Source organism: Brachionichthys hirsutus, chromosome 6 (assembly GCF_040956055.1).
Source record: "Brachionichthys hirsutus isolate HB-005 chromosome 6, CSIRO-AGI_Bhir_v1, whole genome shotgun sequence".
Lineage (NCBI taxonomy): Eukaryota > Metazoa > Chordata > Actinopteri > Lophiiformes > Brachionichthyidae > Brachionichthys > Brachionichthys hirsutus.
Genome location: NC_090902.1, coordinates 14,118,644 through 14,140,314, shown reverse-complemented (window position 1 = coordinate 14,140,314; position 21,671 = coordinate 14,118,644). Strand labels below are relative to the sequence as shown.

The 21,671-nt window shown below is 45.6% G+C and overlaps 1 protein-coding gene, 2 long non-coding RNA genes and 1 pseudogene across 3 annotated transcripts in view; 3 read left to right on the top strand and 1 right to left on the bottom strand.

Annotated features, from left to right (window-relative positions):
• Window positions 1–20,150, top strand: part of LOC137894895 (uncharacterized) — a 118,736-nt gene extending 98,586 nt beyond the window's left edge. Inside the window, exon 3 of the long non-coding RNA XR_011105525.1 lies at window positions 20,054–20,150. This is a non-coding gene — a long non-coding RNA (uncharacterized lncRNA). The remainder of the gene's footprint in view (window positions 1–20,053) is intronic.
• On the top strand, window positions 699–9,253 carry LOC137895047 (plastin-2-like). The gene is made up of 15 exons (XM_068740528.1): window positions 699–759; window positions 1,126–1,277; window positions 2,693–2,822; window positions 2,922–3,054; window positions 3,200–3,281; window positions 4,101–4,266; window positions 4,471–4,610; window positions 5,932–6,027; window positions 6,496–6,682; window positions 6,765–6,843; window positions 6,926–7,043; window positions 7,152–7,285; window positions 7,561–7,681; window positions 7,950–8,074; window positions 8,264–9,253. The coding sequence occupies exons 1-15, from the start codon at window positions 699–701 to the stop codon at window positions 8,394–8,396; spliced, it is 1,857 nt and encodes a 618-aa protein (XP_068596629.1). The 3' UTR covers window positions 8,397–9,253.
• On the top strand, window positions 11,421–16,213 carry LOC137894810 (cyclic nucleotide-gated cation channel-like; annotated as a pseudogene).
• LOC137894894 (uncharacterized) lies at window positions 19,708–21,125 on the bottom strand. Its single transcript, XR_011105524.1, has 5 exons — window positions 21,019–21,125; window positions 20,479–20,659; window positions 20,206–20,310; window positions 20,079–20,126; window positions 19,708–19,840 (listed from the first exon to the last, which is right to left on the bottom strand). It is a non-coding gene; the product is annotated as an uncharacterized lncRNA (long non-coding RNA).
• Window positions 21,126–21,671: the final 546 nt, after the last annotated feature.

Here is a 21,671-nt window from a genome sequence, read left to right as displayed (position 1 = left end):
AATCGTCTTTACGTGTGTCAGTAATCTGTTGACAGATTGATTGATGACTTCTCAGCATCGAGACACAAACACCTAAAACTCAACATCGTAATATTATACAGTGAAGCAGTTTGTTGTTGTTGTTACCCTCGCCAAAGGGGAGGAGAGGGTATTGCAATTGGGTGCGTTTGTCTGTCTGTCTGTTTGTCTGTTTGTTTGTCTGTCCGAGCGCATAACTCAAAAACTAGTAACCCAATCGACTTGAAATTTTTACACAAGTAAGGTTCTGTCCGTGGCTCGGTCCTCCCCGAGAATGGCGTTGATGCGGATCTGGATCCAGATTCTAGAATTATTTTTACATCTGGAATTGTGCCTGTGCTGTAAACTGCCACTTTAAGAGGGAGGGACACGAATGGCATGATGGGAAAAAGAGTCCAGAAGGAGTCTTGTAGTACGTTCCGGAGCAGCAAGCTAGACCAGGTTTGGCCCCTCTGATCTGGGCAATAACGACAGGTTACATGTTTATTTATTTCAACTCATATTCTGGCGGCATTAATTGAATATGCCGGCATTTTTTGCTGAAGCCCCCCTAAAATAGGCCTAATGATGCCACTGTTCTGGAATTTTCGTTTAAATGAAGTTGAAGCGCTGCAGATGATTGGTTGATATAAGTTGTCAATATTCAAAATGGGATTTTTTTTTTTTTTTAAGGAATCAACATGTCAACAAAGCCTAGCAGCGAGGAGATGGAGGAGATCATGGAGAGCTTCCGGGCAGTGGGTGAGCAAATCAAACGCTCCTGTTTAGATTATTGCACACAGAAGTGATATATTAGTCATTCATTCGTTAACATTTTCCGGCTGCTGTACCCCCCCCCCAAAAAAAAAGGTTATTTCGAACAAGATTCCAAGATTGCACTTTGAAACTTTCGGTAACATTTCAGTCATTGGAGCTTCAGAATGTGTTCCTCAATATCTCGGTTCATTAATGACTGATGTTTATGAAATTTGACACGGTGATGTAGGGTGGGGGTCTCTATCTCACTGACGTTAGGAAAAAATATTATATTTTAACATTAAAACCCATTTATGGATTCAAACATCTGTTAGAAATACACATCAACTCTGATGTTTCCTCCGCCCCCAGATGTGGACAATAGCGGGTCCATCTCTGTCAGTGAACTCGGAGATCTCTTCCAGCAGGTGGGCATGCCGTTGCCAGGATACAAGCTCCGACCACTCCTCCAGAAGTTAGACAAAAACGACGACAGCAAGATCAGCTTGGAAGAGTTCACAGCTGTAGGTAACACTAGCAAAGGGTTAGGGTTAAAGACACGGTGGCGCAGAGGGTAGTGCTGTGTGTTACAGACAAGAAGTCTGTAACGTCTCCGTCTCTGTGTGGGGTCTCTGTTTTGTGACGTTGTCACCGTCAATTGTCCATAGATGTAAGTGTGAGTGTGTGTGTGTGTGTGTGTGCGTATCTGACTTTGCGTGTGTTAAACTGGAGACTTGTCCAGGATGTGCACCGCTTCTCGCCCGCAGTCAGCTGGGTCAGCATAACCCGCGACCCAGATTCAGACGAGACGAATGTGACCATCTTGTCTTCAGGAAGATGAATATATGAAGAGCACTTGACGAACAAACGACATCAACAACAAAAGCGATGCCTAGGACGTTCTATCCCTGTCCGTTACAGCAGGGGTCCCCAACCACCGGGCCGCGGCCCGGTACCGGTCCGTGAGGCATTTGTTACCGGGCCGCAAAGAAAGAACAACTAATGCATACAATTTCCGTTGTATTGATTATTAGCGTCTAAAATGTGTTTTATTTTGAAAAACGGCCGGATTTTCTCCAACGTAACAATCACCTCTTGATACGTTGCGGAAAAAAAACAGCCGTGAACTCGCGAAAATTAATAAAAAGAAACAAAAGTATTTGTAGAGCTTCTTTGCTAAGGAGAAAGGTCCTACTGAGGAGGAAGAAGAGGAGGAAGAAGAGGAGGAAGAAGAGGAGGAAGAAGAGGAGGTGAGGACCTCCAAGAAGAGAAACCAGGACTAAGACTTAAAACTCGGGTATTAACAGCTGATTCGCTCCGTTAACGAGCAATGAAGGGTTAAAACCTGCTTCGGCACATTGAGACCAGAACCCGGATTAAAAGACAAGAACCCGGATTAAAAAACAAGAACCCGGATTAAAAGACAAGAATGTGGAGTTTATGAAACAAAAAACCATGAAGGACAGAAGTAATTATTGGGACCACAATTTATGGTGAGTAGATATTGTGTAACTATTAATTATTTATTTAATCATTTATTTAATAGTTATTGCAAGTGCATAATATAAAGTTTATTGGTAAGATTATATTCCTCTTTTTAAATGTAATTACCGGTATACCCCCCCCCTCGGTCCGCGAAAACATTTCACGGCATGAAACCGGTCCGTGGCAGGAAAAAGGTTGGGGACCGCTGCCTTAGAGAATAAAAACGCTTTCAGACTGCACATAAAAACCTCTAGGCCTGGGGCTGAGCACATCTGATGGGTCGGGGGCGGGGGGGGGGGGGCAGCTGCGTGGATGTAAGTCGGATCTGTTCAGCGTTGAGGCCGCCGGCCCATGTCGAGATTTAAAAACCAAAAGTGACGTTTTGAAATGAATTCCATCCGGACGGCGTGACTGAGGCTTGGGTCTCGCCGTGTGCGTTTCTGTCCCCGCTCAGATTTTCCGTGACATGAAGGACGACATCTCGGCTCAGAGTTTCAGGAAAGCACTCATCAAGAAAAAAGGTGTTGTCGCCATCGGCGGGACCAGCGAGCGCTCAAGCGAGGGGACCCAGCATTCCATCTCTGGTCAGTGAAGACGCGGCCGCTCCGGTCGCAGTTGGGAAGTTGCAGAATATGTTGGCATTCCCCTTCCTCTCTCATCTGTCATCCATGATCGTGTTTCAGAGGCGGAGCGCATTTCCTTCGCCAACTACATCAACTCTTCCCTGGGGAAAGACCCGGACTGCAAACGCCTCCTGCCCATCGACCCCAAGACGGCAGCTCTGTTTGCAGCCATGTCAGACGGCATCCTGCTTTGGTAAACATGAGCCGGCCCAAGTTCACGCCTTCCCCAGGATGCTCATCATTTCTTGCTGCGTGTATCTATTGGCAGTGATTTTACCTTCGGCGTAACTTGAACCCTGTTTTCAGCATCTTCCTGCGCGTGTTTTGTGCGTTTTCAGTAAATTCATCAACCTTTCTGTTCCGAACACCATCGATGAGCGAACGATCAATAAGAAGAAACTCAACGAATTCACCACTCAGGTTAGTGCAGGCTGGTGTTTACATTGCAACGTCCAATGACGTTGGGCTTTGAAGTCAGAGCTCTTTGATTTTATGGTGATGAGATGATAATTACTGCTTGTACTTTAACATCATAGTGCATGAATCTTTGTGCTGGCTTCTACCATCATGCATTTACCATATTTTCCGCACTATAAGGCGCACCTAAAAGCCTCTAATTTTCTCAAAACCTGACCCTGCGCCTTATAGTGAGGTGCGCCTTTTATATGGTTAATACGGTAATGGCAGCCACCATAGTTTTGTGTGTCTGTGTCCGTCTGAGGTGTGCGCTCCTCCCCCCGAGAGTGAGTGAGTGAGAGGATGAAGCATGCAGGCGACAGAGAGAGGGAGGAGAGATAGAGTTACAGGAAAGTGAAACTTAAGTCTGGAAGGACCGGAGCTAACAGATGAGCAACCAGCCGGCTGGCTCAGTACGTGGATCGGTGAGCAAGGCAGAGAAATCTACAAGATGTTGACCTGGGCCGACGGTGAAAAGGAGGATCCTTCTAAGGACAAGTTTGCAAGCGAACTGCGTGGGAACTGAATTATCTGACTGTTTTGCTGACATTCCCTTTAACGCAGCTCCACTTAGTGGATGCATAACACATCCCAGCCACTACAGTAGTTTCTATTCCATGCGCCTTATAGTGCAGTGCGCCTTATATGTGGACAAAGTCCTAAAATAGGTCACTAATTGAAGGTGCGCCTTATAATGCAGTGCGCCTTATAGTGCGGAAAATACTGTAGTTGTGAAACTCAGTTTTCTCCTACATTAATTACCCCCCCCCCCCCCCTCAACAGGAGAATCTGAACTTGGCTCTGAATTCAGCCTCGTCAATCGGTTGCCAAGTTGTCAATATTGGTGCTCAAGACCTGAAGGAGGGAAAACCTCATCTGGTCCTGGGACTCCTCTGGCAGATTATTAAGATTGGACTGTTTGCTAACATAGGGCTGAGCAACAATGCAGGTATTTACACACGCACACACACACACACACGCAGCTCTTTCCGCAGATATATAACTATAAGCCCATGTGGGAATCCTCCTTATGCAGTAATCGCTTTTACAATGTGGTGACAATTAGCGAAAAAAAACTGGTGTGATTTTAATATTACAGTATTATAAATACTGCACATGACTAACGTTCTAAATGTTGCGCTCCCGTCTGCAGCCATTGGGGCGTTGCTGGAGGAGGGGGAGAGTTTGGCGGAGCTGATGAAACTCAGTCCTGAGGAGCTGCTGCTGCGCTGGGTCAACTTCCACTTGAAGAAAGTTGGCATGTCCATATCCAACCTTTCTAGTGACATTCAGGTGAGCAAACAGCAAAGAGAAAAAGGTGCTCGTAGCAACGGGGAGCCGATCGATCGCTGGTTGCGCCGTTCTTAGCCATGCGTTTAAATGGAATCTGGGGGCTGATCCGAAAACACGATACAAATGCTTTTGAAGATTTATATCCAGAATAAAAACCAAGCCCAAAGGTTCCATGTTTTGGAAGTGGTTGAACCGTCTGTTGCCTTGGCGATGCTACAGAAACAACAGAACGAGATCTTAGCTGTAACAATGGCAGCAGTTATATGGAGGGAATGAAGAAGGAGAAAGCCGGAAGAAAGAAGGTGCATCTCCTGGCATCATTCCAGTTGTTACCTCCTGTGGTTATTCCAGTTGTTACCTCCTGGCGTCATTCCAGTTGTTACCTCCTGTGGTTATTCCAGTTGTTACCTCCTGGCGTCGTTCCAGTTGTTACCTCCTGGCGTCATTCCAGTTGTTACCTCCTGTGGTTATTCCAGTTGTTACCTCCTGTGGTTATTCCAGTTGTTACCTCCTGGCGTCGTTCCAGTTGTTACCTCCTGGCGTTGTTCTAGTTGTTACCTCCTGGCGTCGTTCCAGTTGTTACCTCCTTGGGTTTTTCGAGTTGTTACCTCCTGGCATCATTCCAGTTGTTACCTCCTGGTGTCATTCCAGTTGTTACCTCCTGGTGTCATTCCAGTTGTTACCTCCTGTGGTTATTCCAGTTGTTACCTCCTGGCGTCATTCCAGTTGTTATCTCCTGGCGTCATTCCAGTTGTTACCTCCTGGCGTCGTTCCAGTTGTTACCTCCTGGCGTCGTTCCAGTTGTTACCTCCTGTGGTCGTTCCAGTTGTTACCTCCTGGCGTCGTTCCAGTTGTTACCTCCTGGCGTCGTTCCGGTTGTTACCTCCTGGCGTCGTTCCGGTTGTTACCTCCTGGCGTCGTTCCGGTTGTTACCTCCTGGCGTCATTCCGGTTGTTACCTCCTGGTGTCATTCCAGTTGTTACCTCCTGTGGTTATTCCAGTTGTTACCTCCTGGCGTCATTCCAGTTGTTACCTCCTGTGGTCATTCCAGTTGTTACTTCCTGGTGTCATTCCAGTTGTTACCTCCTGGTGTCATTCCAGTTGTTACCTCCTGGCGTCGTTCCGGTTGTTACCTCCTGGCGTCGTTCCGGTTGTTACCTTCTGTGGTTATTCCAGTTGTTACCTCCTGGCGTCGTTCCAGTTGTTACCTTATCTTCAGGAACCACACAGCCTCTGACCTCAGGCGAAAGCAGAGGGACGTCCAGCCGCTCTGCTGTCTGCCGTTTTGTCCCGTCACTATTATTTATCTGTCCCTGTGCAGGACTCCAAGGCGTACTTCCACCTGCTGGAGCAGATCGCTTCAGACGGCAACAAAGAGAATGTTTCCAACGTTACGATCGACATGAGCGGCATTAATGTGAGTCCACCTATGTTGTACGTATTATGTGTCTTTTTGATTTATTGTTATTTTGCATCTGTGGAGTAATTTATTTTTATTTTATTTGTATTGTTAAATGGCAATGATTTATGTACGAAGGACTTTCAACGGAAACAAGACCGCAAGGGCTTTTTGAAATGCTCCTCTTAGACAGGATGTTTGACTTTATTTGTACTGTAATACATGCTACTGTGTGACTGTACTTGTACTGTAATACATGCTACTGTTTGACTGTACTTGTACTGTAATACATGCTACTGTGTGACTGTACTTGTACTGTAATACATACTATTGTTTGACTGTACCTGTACTACTCTAAAATTTTATCGAATAAATATATTCATCATCACCAAGTGCAGACACAACCTCGGGGGGCAGGGTTTATTTTAACATTTCGGAGTGGAAGTGGAGGATTTGAGCTCCCGGATGCTTCTTGTGTGCTTCCAGGAGAAGGATCTCGCCAAGCGAGCAGAGTGCATGCTCCAGCAGGCCGACCGCCTCGGCTGCAGGCAGTTCGTAACGGCCGCCGATGTCGTGTCTGGAAACTCCAAGCTCAACCTGGCGTTTGTGGCCACGCTGTTCAACAATCGCCCGGCTCTCACCAAACCAGAGAACCAAGACTGGGATCTGAAGAGTAAGCGCCGCTGGATGGCTGGATGGGACTGAACTGGACCCCCTCCTGTCTGTGACGCTTAGCCCTCGCTCTTTCTGTGCAGGCGAGACCAGAGAGGAGAGAACGTTCAGGAACTGGATGAACTCTCTGGGCGTCAGCCCTCGAGTCCACCACATGTACAGGTCGGCGCCTCCCCTGCCTCTCGCTAGCAGCGCTGCCGCTCGTCTCCGCGCTTGACCTTTCAATGTGCGCTCTTAAATGCAGCGATCTGACGGACGCCATGGCGATCCTCCAGCTCTATGAGAAGACGAATGTGAAGGTGGACTGGGACAACAAAGTCAACCTTCCTCCATACAAAGGAGCCAGCGGTAATATAAGAAAGGTAACGTCGGCACGGGAAGAGTTAAATAAGTGCAGCCGCCTTAATCGTCACACTGTACAGATAACGTGTGTGTGTGTGTGTGTGTGTGTGTGTGTGTGTGTGTGGCAGATTGAAAACTGTAACTATGCTCTGGAACTGGGGAAGGGAAAAGCCAACTTTTCCCTGGTTGGAATTGCGGGAACCGACCTGAGCGATGGGAACAGTACTTTAACTCTGGCGTTATTGTGGCAGCTGATGAGAAGGTGACTTCCTCCATTCATGGTTAACCGTCATTAACGCTGACTTGGTTGCCATGGATACGCATCTCTCCTCCAGACTTGGATGTTTCGGTTTCTTTGCAATCCAGAAAGGACAGCAGGCGCCGCGCCGCCAAGCGGTTCACGGCGGTGACCGTCGGCGTCACAGTGGGACGATTGGTTGTCCTATATTATTCTGCCACGCCCTGAAATGGCTTCCGACGGTTGAGGTAATGATTTCGGTCATCGTCATAGTTCATCGTCTTCTAATCCGTGCGCAGGTACACTTTAAAACTTCTTGAGCATCTGGGACAAGGAGAAGCCGCAGGAGAGAAATTGATCGTGTCGTGGGTCAACAAGACTTTGAGCAAGGCTGGGAAGAGTTCCATCAATAGCTTCAAGGTTAGTTCAGCCGGTGCATCACCCCCCCCCCCCCCCCCCCCCATCTGGGTCGCTCTCAAGATTTACAGGGATCTAAATTAGACCGACCCATCTTCCAATTTTTTTTTTCTCCCATCAAGATCCATCCAGTAGTTTTTCTGTAATCCTGCTAACAAACAAACAATTGGCATCAAAAGCATAACCTCCTGGGGGGGTAATAACATTAGAGACAAGATGAATATTAATATGCGTAATGTGTGCGTCTCTCTGTGTGTGTGTGTCTCTTCAGGACAATTCGATCAGTACCAGTACTCCAGTTCTGGATCTGATTGAGGCCATTAAGCCATCAAGTGTGAACTTTGAGCTGGTGAAAACAGGAAGTCTGTCAGATGAAGACAAACTGGACAATGCCAAGTAACCCCGCCCCCCCCCCCCCCCCACACACACACACCTCACGCACATTACTTGAGATTGCGTCGGCCCCTTGGCGAGAGGGGGAGGCGGGCACAGGAACAGGAAGTGGTTAAATACTACTAGTAACATGTGCCACAGATCAAATATGGTTGCCACGGTGAGCCTAAACATGACGGTTTCCCTCTTCAGGTATGCCATTTCCATGGCGAGGAAGATCGGAGCCAAAGTCTACGCCCTGCCCGAGGACTTGTTGGAGGTCAACCAGAAGATGGTGATGACCATCTTTGCCTGTCTGATGGCAAGAGGCATGATGAAGGCCTAAAGTGCCACAAGCGCACACGCACACACGCACACACACACACACACACACACACGCACACACACACACACACACACACATACGTGCAGACTATACTTGCTGTTATGTGATTGGTCAGAGATAGATACTTTTACCAGGTGTTACTAGGTTTACTATGTTGTCCTTATAACATGTAGTATTCTGTACCGGATACTTCTTTAATAAGGCGGTTCATGTCTTCCCACTATCAACTGCAGAGCCTTAATTTGGTTTGACTTTGAGCTCTAGTTTAAATGTTGATTTTTGAGGTTTTATGATAATTATTAAATAGATCAATGGATGCCGTAATGTACCAATGACGTTTAGGTATTTCATGTTTGCATAAAAGCCATTATAATCCATTATTGATAATGAATTTACCAATCACGGCTACTTAAATGAGTAGGATTCCCTTCAAATATCATTAATATTGACCATCCGTGCTGCCACTTCTTCCCTGTGTTTGTATTGATACGTGCAGCTTAATTCGGGGACAGGCTTTTCCTGAACTGTTTATGGGTACGTTTTCCTCTTTCATCCCCCCGTTTCCCAGTAAAGACTTAATCAATCAGCTACTGACGTCTGTCGTTTCCTTGGAAAGCAACTGTACGCAAAAATGTTGCTTTTAGTTTAAGCGATAGCAATACAGAATGTACAATCAGATATATAAAGTTAAATAAAAACAATTTCATATATTGCTGAAGTTTGCATTTTAATTGTTGATGTTTCGTTTTTTTAACATCAATGGATGTAATATTCAGTGTGCCAAAGATTCTGTCATCAGTAATCATTAATCAATAAACTGAGGACAAGCGGGATCCGTCTTTGTCCGGCCACTGGTTGTCCTGTCAAGGATACGGTGGTGAGCCTGAGGGAATTTGATGTCTTTGTAAAATACGGAATTTAAAATACATTTTCAAATTAAAAAGACATAAATAAAAATACACTGTCTTTGATGTGCCCCCTCTCCTTTGCCATGCTCAACTACTCCCTTCAGCAGTTAACAGTTTGGGATTTGCTGACTCTGCATCAGCGTCTCCGTTTAAAATTAGTGTATGCGAGAAGTGTTGACATTTTTAATTTGCCTGACAAAGTTTGTTTTGGGACGCACATTGACAACGGCCATGATGGATGCAAAGTCTCATCACTTGCACATGTTAATGCCATCAAAGGAGCATTTGTCCACTGAATGGTGAGCTTTATTATTAGATTCCTTGATGATGAAAACATTACTGGTTCAGTAGTTGCTCACTTTTTCGGTAATGGCGGTTTTCTTCTGGCTGTAGCTGCATAGCTTTCGCAGACACATCCGTCGGCAAACGACTAATTCCGTGGTGTCTTGGGTATATTTTGTGTCTGTTACACGTCTGTAACTTAATTTGTTACCTTGCAGTGACAAAAGGTCAAAAGCCCCCCCCCTATTTTTTCCTTTATCTTGATCATAGTATCCAGAATTTAACCATGATCCGGATCAATCTTATCTAGGCTACTTATTTTTCCAAGCAGCCTGACCGTTTATTGTGGAGTTACAAATGCAGAAAATAGCACCATCTCCCAACGGATAAAGAATCCTTCAAAAAATGCATGGGGTGATCTGGATCATCATCAAAGGGTTCTAGGTTGTTCTTGGTATCTTTATACACCAACTGTAAAAAGAAAAAGTGAATCAGAGTTAATGTGTATTTTTAACTGTTTATTAAAAGATAATCCATCAATGTTTTTCAATTAAATATTTCTTACTCACTCCATTCCGATGAAATTCGGTGCTGATACAGAGGCCCCCATCCTACATGACTGTGCCAAATTCCATAAACATCGGTCAATAATCAACCGAGATATTGAGGATCACATTTTGAAGCTCCATTGACTGCAATGTTAAAATACTTAGAACAATTCTAATCAATCCAGGATTCCTTGTGGATCTTCACCCAAATTTGAGGGCCTCCATGATGCTGATGCGGCCCTCTGAGATGATGAGTTTGACGCCCCTGATCTGAGGTCAATATGGTGAAGATATACATTAATATAACTCATGAAACATAGATATTGTTGAAAACATTTAAATTTAAACAAAAGATGTCTAAAAAGAATGATGACACATTACAATGTATTATTGAAAATATATATATTTTTAAAATCACGAGGCATAATAATGATATTAAGATAATTAAATATGAAAATGAGGGTACATTTTAAGTTTACTGAAAGCCTAGCGCCTGAGGATTCTGTTCCTCCCAAAATTCTCCCGATGTCAAACGTAACAAGGTCCGAAATGTTTCCTACTGCATCCTTTCGTAAATGAAAATAGCCGTTGCTGTTTGTTGGTGCTGTTGCTAAGCGAGGACAAATCAGCAGCGGAGCAGCCATTTCTAATCAGCGTTGAGGGCAGCAGCTGAGCTTGATCTGTGCGCCCTCGCGCTCATTCGACCAATCACGGCCCACTTCAGGAGACACAAGACACAATGGCAGTTTTGAGGCCACTTCAAAGGAGGTTCTTGAATTCAGATGAGCTTCACGCTGAAAGGGAACACACACACACAAACACACACACACACACACACACACACACGATGTGCAATGAAAAAGATGCCGTTGTGAAGTCTGCTGTGATCGGTCCCTTGAGCAGCTACTTCTGTTCGCTCCATCCATCCCATCCCGTCCTCCGCGGTTAATGTCCTCCTGATTCAAGCAGAGATGGAAGCAGCTAAACTCGATACGTGAACGCAGCTAACGTTGGATCTGGACATTCATCAGAAAATTGATCTGGGAATTGATCAGGTTTGTTGACCCCCCCCCCTGTCTCTCCATCTTATTCATCTGCTGTCATATACAGCTCGTTGCTATGCCATCTGGTTTCCGTGGCGATGTGTGATACAGCATGATGATTAGACTTGATAGCCTTCCTTCTCTCACCGTGGGGCCAACATTGCCTGTGCGTTGGCCAGTCTGTGTGAGCTCTTATTGTGTGTGTGTGTGTGTGTGATAATGGTGTCATGGCGTGTTCTTAGCATGGCAGGTTTGCCCCAGGACTCACACAGACTGTCAGCCAGAACATGGACGGAGGAGGAGGGTGACCGCGCTGGCAGCACACTCAGCAGGTTGAAACGCTCACATTCACGCACACATTTTTAATGGCAGGAAACAAAGAAAGTAAAATTTAACACCGCCAATCCTTTAAATATTTCACTTTACTTTTTCATTTAAATTTAACATGCTTATATAGTTTATGGAACCAGTCAGTGTTTTTATATCTTAACATTGGAATGGGTATTTTTTATTTTACGGAAGGGTTGTTAACGATAGAGTCTCTGTGGCGCCCCTTACAGCACAGAGCATCAGAATTAGCCTCGAGCTAAGGAGTAAAGGCTAGGCCTAGGATTTGGCCCCTTCAGCTTTCACCATTTTGACTTTTTTTGCATAAAAACCTTTAAATAAATAAAAAGAATTAGCTTCAGTTGTAATTTATTACCGGCCGGTTTCAGAAATGGGCAAACCAATTTGACAAGCGAGGTGCAGCAGGGGTCAGTATTGTTACCACTTCTGTTTCTGCTGGTGTTTGTTTGTTTTTTTTGTTTTTAAGCAGACTTTGTAAATTTGATTTATTTATTGGACAGAAATGCTTCATCTATGTCTGTCAGATCTAAAAAAAACAACAAAAAAACTCCTTGAAATGTTTGCTAACATCTTATTAACGCCAGACGTCTGTCAGTGTTGTGTTTATTTCCTGTTTGTGTCACAACAGCGTTCAAACGTTTGACTCAGTTACTCTTTACATGTCATTGTGACGCGCGTGGGTGTGCACGTTTGCAGAGCGCAGTCGATGTGTGACGACGCTTCTTCAGAGCTTCAGAGGATGGCGGTCGACGACAGAGCAGAAATGAATTCCCAGAATGCTTTTCATGGGAGAGGCGCCCTGTCCAGGTGTGAAAGCTGACAAATGAATCCATCTCACGTCGACTTCACCTTCAGAACTCATTTACATCCGCTGCGTTTCAGTGTTTCACAAACGTATGCTGTCTGCAGGATCGTCGCCATGGTGATGACGCTGAGAGAATGGGCGCAGAAGAGTTTGACAGAGGAGACGGAGAGGCCGGACTCCTTCTTGGAGCGATTCAGAGGCCCGGCCCACGGTGAAATTCAGGGCCCCCCCAGCAGGATCAGTCGCAGCCACGCCGACTCTGAGGCGGATCCTGAAGTCAGACGCGGCAGACAGACGTGAGAAGGCCGAAAGCGGCACACACACACACACACACACACAGTGAATCTACCTATCAGTCACCTGTCCCCTCTCTACCGACAGACGGACGTTTAGCATCAGCGTGTTGTCACCGTCGGATGGTGCATACTACCACTGGCTGATGCTGATTGGTGCGGCTGTCTTTTATAACTGGACTCTACTCGTTGTGAGGTTGGCCACTAGCCGTCTGTGTGTATACAGCAATACCAGCTCGTGTGTCCCCGGCAACATCGTTCACCTGATGAGATCCATCAATCCATCCGTCCGTCCATCCATCCATCCATAGAATGGGAATCTGGCAAAAATGTCCAATACACTTTGTTGTGGCTGTAAAGATGTGCATCTTGTAATTGGTTACTTTTCAACTTTTTTTTTTTTCACATATATTTGAGCCGTGATAGACATTGTTCTTGTCTCCCCACATTAGCAGAAATTAGCAGAGTTTTCCAAATATCAGAGGCGCCTTTTGCTCCATCATCTTCTTTGTCGAGCTACTCGACTTTATCATCCATTTATCATCTACTCGTCTTTTTAAGTTTACTCTCTGTCTTTGTTGTTTTACGGGTGTTGTGATTGCCGATCTTTGCTTTATCATCATGGTCTTCCTAACTTGCCAGTTCCTGTGGCGTTCTTCTGCCAGTGTCTCAGCTGATCTCCTTCTGCAGGGCCTGTTTTGATGAGCTCCAGATGAGGAATGTGTTGCTGTGGCTGGTGCTCGATTACATCTGCGATGGCGTCTATATTCTGGATATTGCGATACGTCTCCACACAGGTGCTAATTTGTTTTTGTTTTTTATGAGTCGACGCTCAAAAATCCTCCTCAACATGAAAGAGTTTGATCTTGGCTCTTCCTCGTCACGTACTTGAAGGTTTCCTGGACCAAGGCTTGATGGTGAAAGACGTGCAGCGTCTAAGAGAAAGCTACGTCCGGAAACCACAGTGCAAACTTGACATCTGCTCCGTCCTTCCCACCGACCTCCTCTACCTGGCCGTCGGGCTCAGCTACACTCCTCTTCTTCGATTCAACCGGCTGCTGCGTCTGCCACGCCTGTTTGAGCTTTTCGAACGCACCGAGACACGAACCGGATACCCCAACGCCTTCCGCATCTGTAAGCTGGTTCTCTATATCCTTGTGATCATTCATTGGAATGCCTGCGGATACTACAGCTTCTCCAAGGTCATTGGACTGGGATCGGACTCTTGGGTTTATCCCAATGCATCAGATCCCGAGTTCGGGTCCTTGACCCGAAGTTATGTGTACTGTCTGTACTGGTCCACGCTGACCTTGACCACCATTGGAGAGACTCCTCCTCCTGTTAAGGATGAGGAATATTTGTTCCTGATATTTGACTTTCTGGTAAGTACAGAACTTTAACTGATGCAAAAAGCTTTGCAGCGCTCAATTGTTCCCGTCTGCCTGAAGCTGCTATTTCTCGCCCAGGTGGGCGTTCTGATTTTTGCTTCCATCGTGGGCAATGTTGGAGCCATGATCTCCAATATGAATGCAACCAGAGCAGCCTTCCAGAGCCGCGTAGACACCCTGAAACATTACATGCACTTCAGACACGTAAGCAAGGTGCTAGAGCAACGCGTCATCCGCTGGTTTGACTACCTGTGGACCAATCAGAAGACAATCGATGAACAGGAAGTACTGAGGAGTCTGCCCAACAAGCTGAGAGCCGAGATTGCTATAAACGTTCACCTGGACACGCTGAAGAAGGTAAAGGCACGCCGGAGTTTCTCAAATCTACGGACGCAATGTTTTTTCAGAGGTCAAAACGAATTCTGTGTCTGTAGGTGCGTATTTTCCAGGACTGTGAGGCAGGCCTCCTTGTAGAATTGGTATTGAAACTTCGACCGCAGGTTTTCAGTCCAGGAGACTTCATATGTAGAAAGGTGAGTATTACCTTTAGATGGATGTACTGGATTATTGCTTGCTACTTGCTAGCTCCTAGCAGCTGCCCCTGGCGATGCCTGAAGCGCAGAGCTTCACACCCGGGGAAGTCGGAGCCGCTCTGGAGGAACTCAACATCAGAAAAGCCCCCCGGCATTTGTACAAGAACCGGTGAGATGCTAAACTCTGGCGGCGACAGCGTTGTCGAGTGGCTTACCCACATATTCAACCAGGTGTGGGGGACAGAGAGGCTTCCCAGCGACTGGACCAGAGGAGTTATCCTACCCGTCTGGAAGCATAAGGGTGACAGATCTGATCCCTGCTCTGGTCTCTCCAAGCTCCGTACCAGGATTTTACCCATCCGTGCTCTCCCAGCCCTTTTGACGCCGTCCGCCGTGCTTCACTGTGGAGTACCCTACAGGCCCTCGGAGCGCCACCTAAGACCGCTGCCCTGCTCAAGCTGCTCAACAGTACTAACGATCCGAACGAGAGTGGTGTTCTGTTGTTAGACTTCTGCGCCAGTCACAGCTTGTGTCATTAGCACAGAATGAGTTTCCTCCGCAGGGTGGCTGGGTGCACTCTTAGGGACAGGGTGAGGTTCTCAGAGGTGCGTTCCTCACCAGAGAGGAGTCAGCTCAGGCGGCTGGGGCATCTATTTCGGATGCCCCCCTGGATGCCTCCCTGGGAAGGTGTTCAGGACATGTCTGCTGGGAGGAGGCCTTGGGGAAGACCCAGGACACACTGGACTGGAGAAACTACAGTATGTCTCTCGGTTGTCCTCGGTCTGCCTCCTTTCAACGGAAACAAGACCACAAGGTCTTTTTTGAAATGCTCCTCCTAGACAGGATGTGCAACTGTACTTGTACTGTAATACATTCTATCTAATAAATATATTCACCATCATGGATAGATGGATGGATGGATGATGGATTGATTAGTGTGCTTTCTAGCCAACATCACTATTACTGCCTTACCTCATGATGTGCAATAATGCTGTGCGGATTCATTTTCTCTGTCTGTTTTTTCCAAGGGAGATGTGGGTAAGGAGATGTACATAATTAAAGATGGCCAGCTGGCAGTGGTGGCGGATGATGGGGTCACCCAGTTCGCTGTTCTCACCTCAGGAAGCTGCTTTGGAGAAATCAGCATCCTGAATATCAGTGGCAGCAAGATGGGTAACAGACGTACTGCTAATATCCGGAGCCTGGGATACTCAGACCTATTCTGCCTTTCTAAACAAGACCTCACGGAAGCGCTTCAGGAGTTCCCCCATGCCAGGGCCCAGCTTGAGCAGAGGGGGCGGGACATCCTGCAGAAGGAGGGGCTTCTGGAGGATGTAAACGTGTTTGCAGGCGAGGACCTTGAGGAGAAGGTTGAGAGAATGGAAACCAGTCTGGACCGGCTACAGGTCAGTGCTACCACCCACGGCTGCTCTTTAGCTTAGCGAGTGTTTGCGAAGGTAACCAACGATGGGCTCGTTTTCAGACGTGTTTGGCTCGTCTGCAGAGCGAGTTCAACGCTTCCCAACTTCGACTGAAACAGAGAATCAGAAGCCTCGAACACAACATCGCCACAGCGGCCACAGGCAGCGGCTTCCTGTCCGATGCTAATGGCAACAACAGCGTTTCTGGTGGTGACGGCGCACGTAGCGAGATCAACATCCGGCTCTGAAGTACATCCTTCATCAGCGAAAGAGATGTAAATAACAAACAGTCAATGTCTGTCAATGTCACAAAAGGCTTTTTACGTACAAAAATGCAACCATTGAGTGTTAGAAAAACCTTGTGTTGTCTGGTATTCAGTTAAGACTGGTAATTTTAATTTCTTGATTTCATTTTTTCTTAACTCTTTGAGTGAAAGACGTTTTTTTCCTTAAGATTATTATGAAGACAGGAATGGGATTAAAGAACCAGGCTGAGTTTAGGACACTCTAACAGTGAAGAGCCAGAAGAGATCCTGAATCGCTGAAATTGTCATTTGCATTGCAGCCTCTCTGCCACAGCTTGAGCGGCCTGTGCTGTTCCATGCAATAACTTCTCCTGTCTTCCAGATCCTCCTCCTGGAAATCAGGTCATTCCGGTCACCTGTGCTCCCAGACTCACCTGCAGCTGATCTCTCATCAGCTCTGACTCTACATACGCTCAGCTCAGACGTCACACCCTTCCTACCCTCTGGCTCCCTGAATTGACCTCCCGTGTTTTGACCCTGCCTGACCCTTTGGATCTGTCTGCCTGGTCATTCTGGTTACCCGGTTTATGAGCTCTGCCTCATTGCCGGCCCCTATCTGGATCTGTCTGCTGGTTTGTACTGGCTACCCGGTAACAAACAATGAAGCTCAGTTCCTGCTACTGTCATGCGTTTGGGTTCTTACCTGCCTTGGTTGATAATTGACCGTTTTATGAAATTTGACACAATCATGTAGGGTGGGGAGCTCTAAATCACCACTGAATTTCATCCGGATCGGATCCAGAATGGAGTCGGTAAAGAATATTCAATTTTAACATTGAAAGCCCCATTTACAGATTAAAAGATCTGTTACAAATACACACCAACTCCGATTCAGTCTTACTTTTCATGGTTCATTATAAAGATACCAAGAGCCATTTAGAACCTTTTGATGATGATCCAGATCACCACGTGAACCGTGTAAATCCAGACAGGAGGGGAACGAGCTGCTCGGTGGAGGTCTGTGCTCTCGGAGGGCTTTTCTCGCCACACAAGTCGTCCTGTTTCAAACAGCATTTTTAGATACTCTGCTATTTTATAGTTTACAAGAGTGTGTATGCACATTACAGACTGATTCAGTAAAATGTCTCTATTCGACCTTCTCAAAATGAGTTTCAATTAGAGAAATTGTCTCCATGGTGAACCGGGATACTCTTCACAAATAGGCGTTAATAAGACACAGTTCTGGTCATCATCAAAGTTAGCATGTCTCCGTAATTAAAGTAAAGGAACAAACAGTCATACCAAAACACATAGAAAGCAAACCATAACGGTATGCAGTCAGACAAGTTTGGCTCAGGCATGAGGACGCCCCTGCCCTGCAGAGTCCAGTGCACTTTGGGTAATAACATCACAGCCTGTGTTTGTAAAACTATAAAACAAACACTCTACAGCAGGGGTCGGGAACCTTTTTGTCTGAGAGTCATGAACGGGGTTGTTTAATACAATCATGGAGGGGGAGAAGATACTAGGAGAATGTAGGAGAAGTGTGCTGGTGCCCGTTTTCAAGAATGGAGACATACAGCATTCTGGAAACAAAAGGGGGATAAAGTCACAATCCATTTCAGCCACAGGAGCACATTTACATTTTCTTTCTCTAGTTAATGCATAAAGATCATTTCATTCTTTATTGAAGATGTTTATGTAACATGTTGAATAACGGGACACAAATACAGCTTTGCCCAAAAGCATCAGTTTTTCCCATCGTTAAGTAGTTGACACTGTTCAACTTAAAAGTGATCAAAGAAAATGTTTATTTCACATATTTGTCATCCGTATACCAGTAAGTACCCTGGTCTACAGACGATTAACAAGTTGAAAACACTAATAGAACAGCGTTTGAAGCATGTGAAAAAGCTTTTCCCAGACAACAACTTTATTTGATTCATATTCCATCCTAAATTAAATTAGGACCAATGGTCCGTCACATGTGTATGAGGTTTGAATCAAAACACTGCTTTTTCAAACAGTGGGCCTCAAAAAGTAATTTTAAAAATGTCTGCAAGTCATTAATAAGGCATAATCAAATGTATGGATGTTGTCATAATGCAAGTAGTTTTGAACACCCATTTTTTCTAACGAGTGTACTTTGGGACCAACATCAGAAGTAAGCAACATGTCTTACTTAAAAGAAAAGATGAGGGCATTCCTTGGAAATGATGACGTTAATCATGCAGTATCTGTTAAATGGGTAAATCTAAATGGCAACAAATACATGCGAGAAAAGTCATTAATTTTTAGTGCCGTCAATTCAAATAATTGACCTGAATTTGGACTTGTGAGAAATATCTATGTAATTAATTCATCAGTGTTGTTTTGAATTTCAACCACACACCACTATTTGCTATGACGTGGATTACATGGCTTACAAAATAGAGATTCCGAACATGGCACAAGCAACAGAATTTATATCCGCTGATAATCTGGTAGATTTCAATCCGTTGTAGTTTTAATCACAAGGACATGACACATGTCACTGCAAAGTACTACCTGGGTGATGTTATTGATCTACACAAAGCCAAAGGTACAGGCACACGCTGTCTATCGAATTTGTTTTGACAGCTTCAGTGTATTTTCAAATCGTGCGCACGCACGCACCATGCATGTCTTGTACAACAGCCATTTATTGTGATTTTTTTCTCATCGTTCTGTAAAAAATGCTCATAAGGTAAATAAAGTAGATTAATTCAAGTCTAATTTGTGTCATTTTGTAAACTTCTTAAATTGAGAAATTGTAATCTTACAATCAGTAAAATAATCTTGTTCTGCTGTTGGGACTTCATTCAAACCAGTGTTGTGGCTTGTTACCAGTAACTGTTGCTTAATTTTAGCTGTAATGTCTTATAAAGATTTTGTTAGACACATTTTCTTAAAATAATATTTTTCCAAAACAAATTTTGCTTGTCAAGATAATTTTTCTATTTCGGTAAAAAATAAGAACATATATCTGGAAACAAGTTTTTGTTTCTTTCTTAGAAACCCTTGTTTGCAGTGTGGGCTGTGTTGATCACTCTCTGCAGGGTTTTCCTCCCCGCTGCCGTGCACGCGGCATACCACACCATGATGCAGTACCCAGGACGCTCTCCAGGGGGCTCTGTAGGCCACTAGACTCTGCAGTCTCAACGAAACCAGCGCGCACGCTCGCGCGCACACACACACTCACACGACTTCCCTCTGAGCAACAATTGAAGAGAATTCCAGAAGAACTTCGTTTTGTCGTGTTCTTCTCTCCGTATCGACACGTTTTCCGGTCTGCAGGGCTGCGAACCGACGATGCTCAGCAGAAAGAGGTTCTCATTCTACTCGTTCATTTGAGGCCATCACACACACACGTGCACAAATAAGAATGTGATGAGTATCAGCGCCTGAGAATCAAAGACGACGTAGAGCAAAGCACATTTACATTATTTAATAGTTAAATATATTACATATTTACATGTGTGTGTGTGTGTGCGCGCGTGTGAGTGTGTATGCGTGTGTGAGTTTCGTGCTGGGCCGGGCTCTTCTCGGGGGCGGGGGCAGTGGAGGGGGGGGAGCAGGGCTGGGCTCTTCTAAGTGGAGGTCAGCTTGATCCTGAAGTTATCAGAGGAAGAGAATAATTAGAATCATTTGTAGTGATTGACAAACTCTAGAATATAAACGGGCTGCATGACTCTCATTTACCACAAAACATTCTGTGAGCAGCTTCTGCCTGATTGGATGTCCCTTCTCAGTAACTACTTGAGAACAACTTTGTGTTTTCACCTACTTTATAGTCTCTAAACTGATTTGTGGTTTCATCACCAGCTTGGTGGCTCCGCTGTGAACTCACCTCGATCCTCCTCTGCCTCTCCGCACACCTGTGGAGTATTCCTTGTCTCTGACAACGGGGGGAGAGAAACAGGAAATCTTAATCTCAACCATAACACATCTAATCCAAGATAGAAAAAGTTCCTCACCTCCCTCTCCTCCCTGACCACCTTCGCCCTCAGCTCAGTGACCCTCCTGTCATCCCTGACTTCGGCTGCCCTCCTCTCGGCCCTCCTGTTTCTGTTTTCTTCTATCTGTGGACAGAAATACTGAACATGACCCAAACTCTAAACTTCACTCTACTAATACAATAACTGCAAGTTTAATCCCTGTACTTGTACACTAGGTTATCACAGTAGTCAGAATAACGAGAACGCGGCTCTTTGAAAGCACGCTTTAATTTTAGCATCAGTTTAACCCACCTGCTGCTCCAGCTCCTCCCTGTGCCTCACGGCCCTCGCCCTGGCTGATCTGGCTCACTCCGAGCTAATGTGTGTCTGTGTGTGTGTGTATGTGTGTCTGTATGTGTGTATGTGTGTATGTGTGTATGCGTGGAGGAGGCTGAGCCCCGCCTGGCTCCTCTCGGGGAAGGTCAGCTTGATCCTGAAGTTATCGGAGGAAGAGAATAATTAGAATCATTTGTAGTGATTGATAAACTCTAGAATATAAACAGGCTGCATGACTCTTATTCACCACAAAACATATTCTGTGAGGCGTGAAGATCAACAGCTGCTGCTCATACAGTTACAATAAAGAAACTTTATTGTAACTGTTTGCTGACAACGGGGGGGGGGGGGGGGGGGGCAGGTGTATATATAGCTATAGTGTAGCAACATTTGACCTCAGGGATCGTCATTCAGAATGACCTTGGGCAACAAAGGTAGAGGTGACTCTGAGCAGCTTCTGCCTGATTGGCTGTCCCTTCACAGTAACTACTTTAACTACTTTGTGTTTTCACCTACTTTATAGTCTCTAAACTGATTTGTGGTTTCGTCTGAGGCTCCCTCCTCCTCCTCCTCCTCCTCCTCAGGGCTGCGTTCCTGTGCGTGCGTCCTCTCCTCTCTCCCTCTCCTCTCTCCGTCATCACCACGTCTCTGATTGGTCGAGTCACGCGTTTTCAAAATATTTTCGTGTTGCCCGTTGCCTGAATGAGAGACTCTACAAAGGGAGGAGCAGACTGTCAGACATGTGATCCTCTCTGGCCGGCGAACTCAAGCAGCCCAGAGCAACGTACCAAACACACATCCTGATTAGAAACGAAGAGCAGCGCTGATAATTGGGGATTAATGGGTTAACCGAATTCAGCAAACAGGCTTCTCTGCACGTGCAACAAAATAACTGGAGTGGGTTGTGTTCCTAAAACAGATTCAGAACCAAATCCTAAACAGCATCAAACAAGATGGCGTCGTTACAGCATCTCCAGGTGGTTGTAGTTCATTAAGCTCACCGTGCTAGTTTGTGGACTACAGGCGTGCGCGGCAGCTCGAACTCTGCAGCCCGAATCAAACTCGTCGGTGACATTCAAAACACAGATTTAACCCTAAATTGCATTTATAACAAAAACGGAAACAACCAGAAAACAATATCGCCTGTGGACATATTACAGGCAGAATGA

Bases quoted from the DNA above. Each gene is read 5' to 3' on its own strand.
- LOC137895047 (XM_068740528.1), top strand. From the start codon at position 699: ATGTCAACAAAGCCTAGCAGCGAGGAGATGGAGGAGATCATGGAGAGC. The intron at 2,823-2,921 runs GTCAGTGAAGAC...ATCGTGTTTCAG, and splicing joins GACCCAGCATTCCATCTCTG to AGGCGGAGCGCATTTCCTTC. The intron at 4,267-4,470 runs GTATTTACACAC...TCCCGTCTGCAG, and splicing joins AGGGCTGAGCAACAATGCAG to CCATTGGGGCGTTGCTGGAG.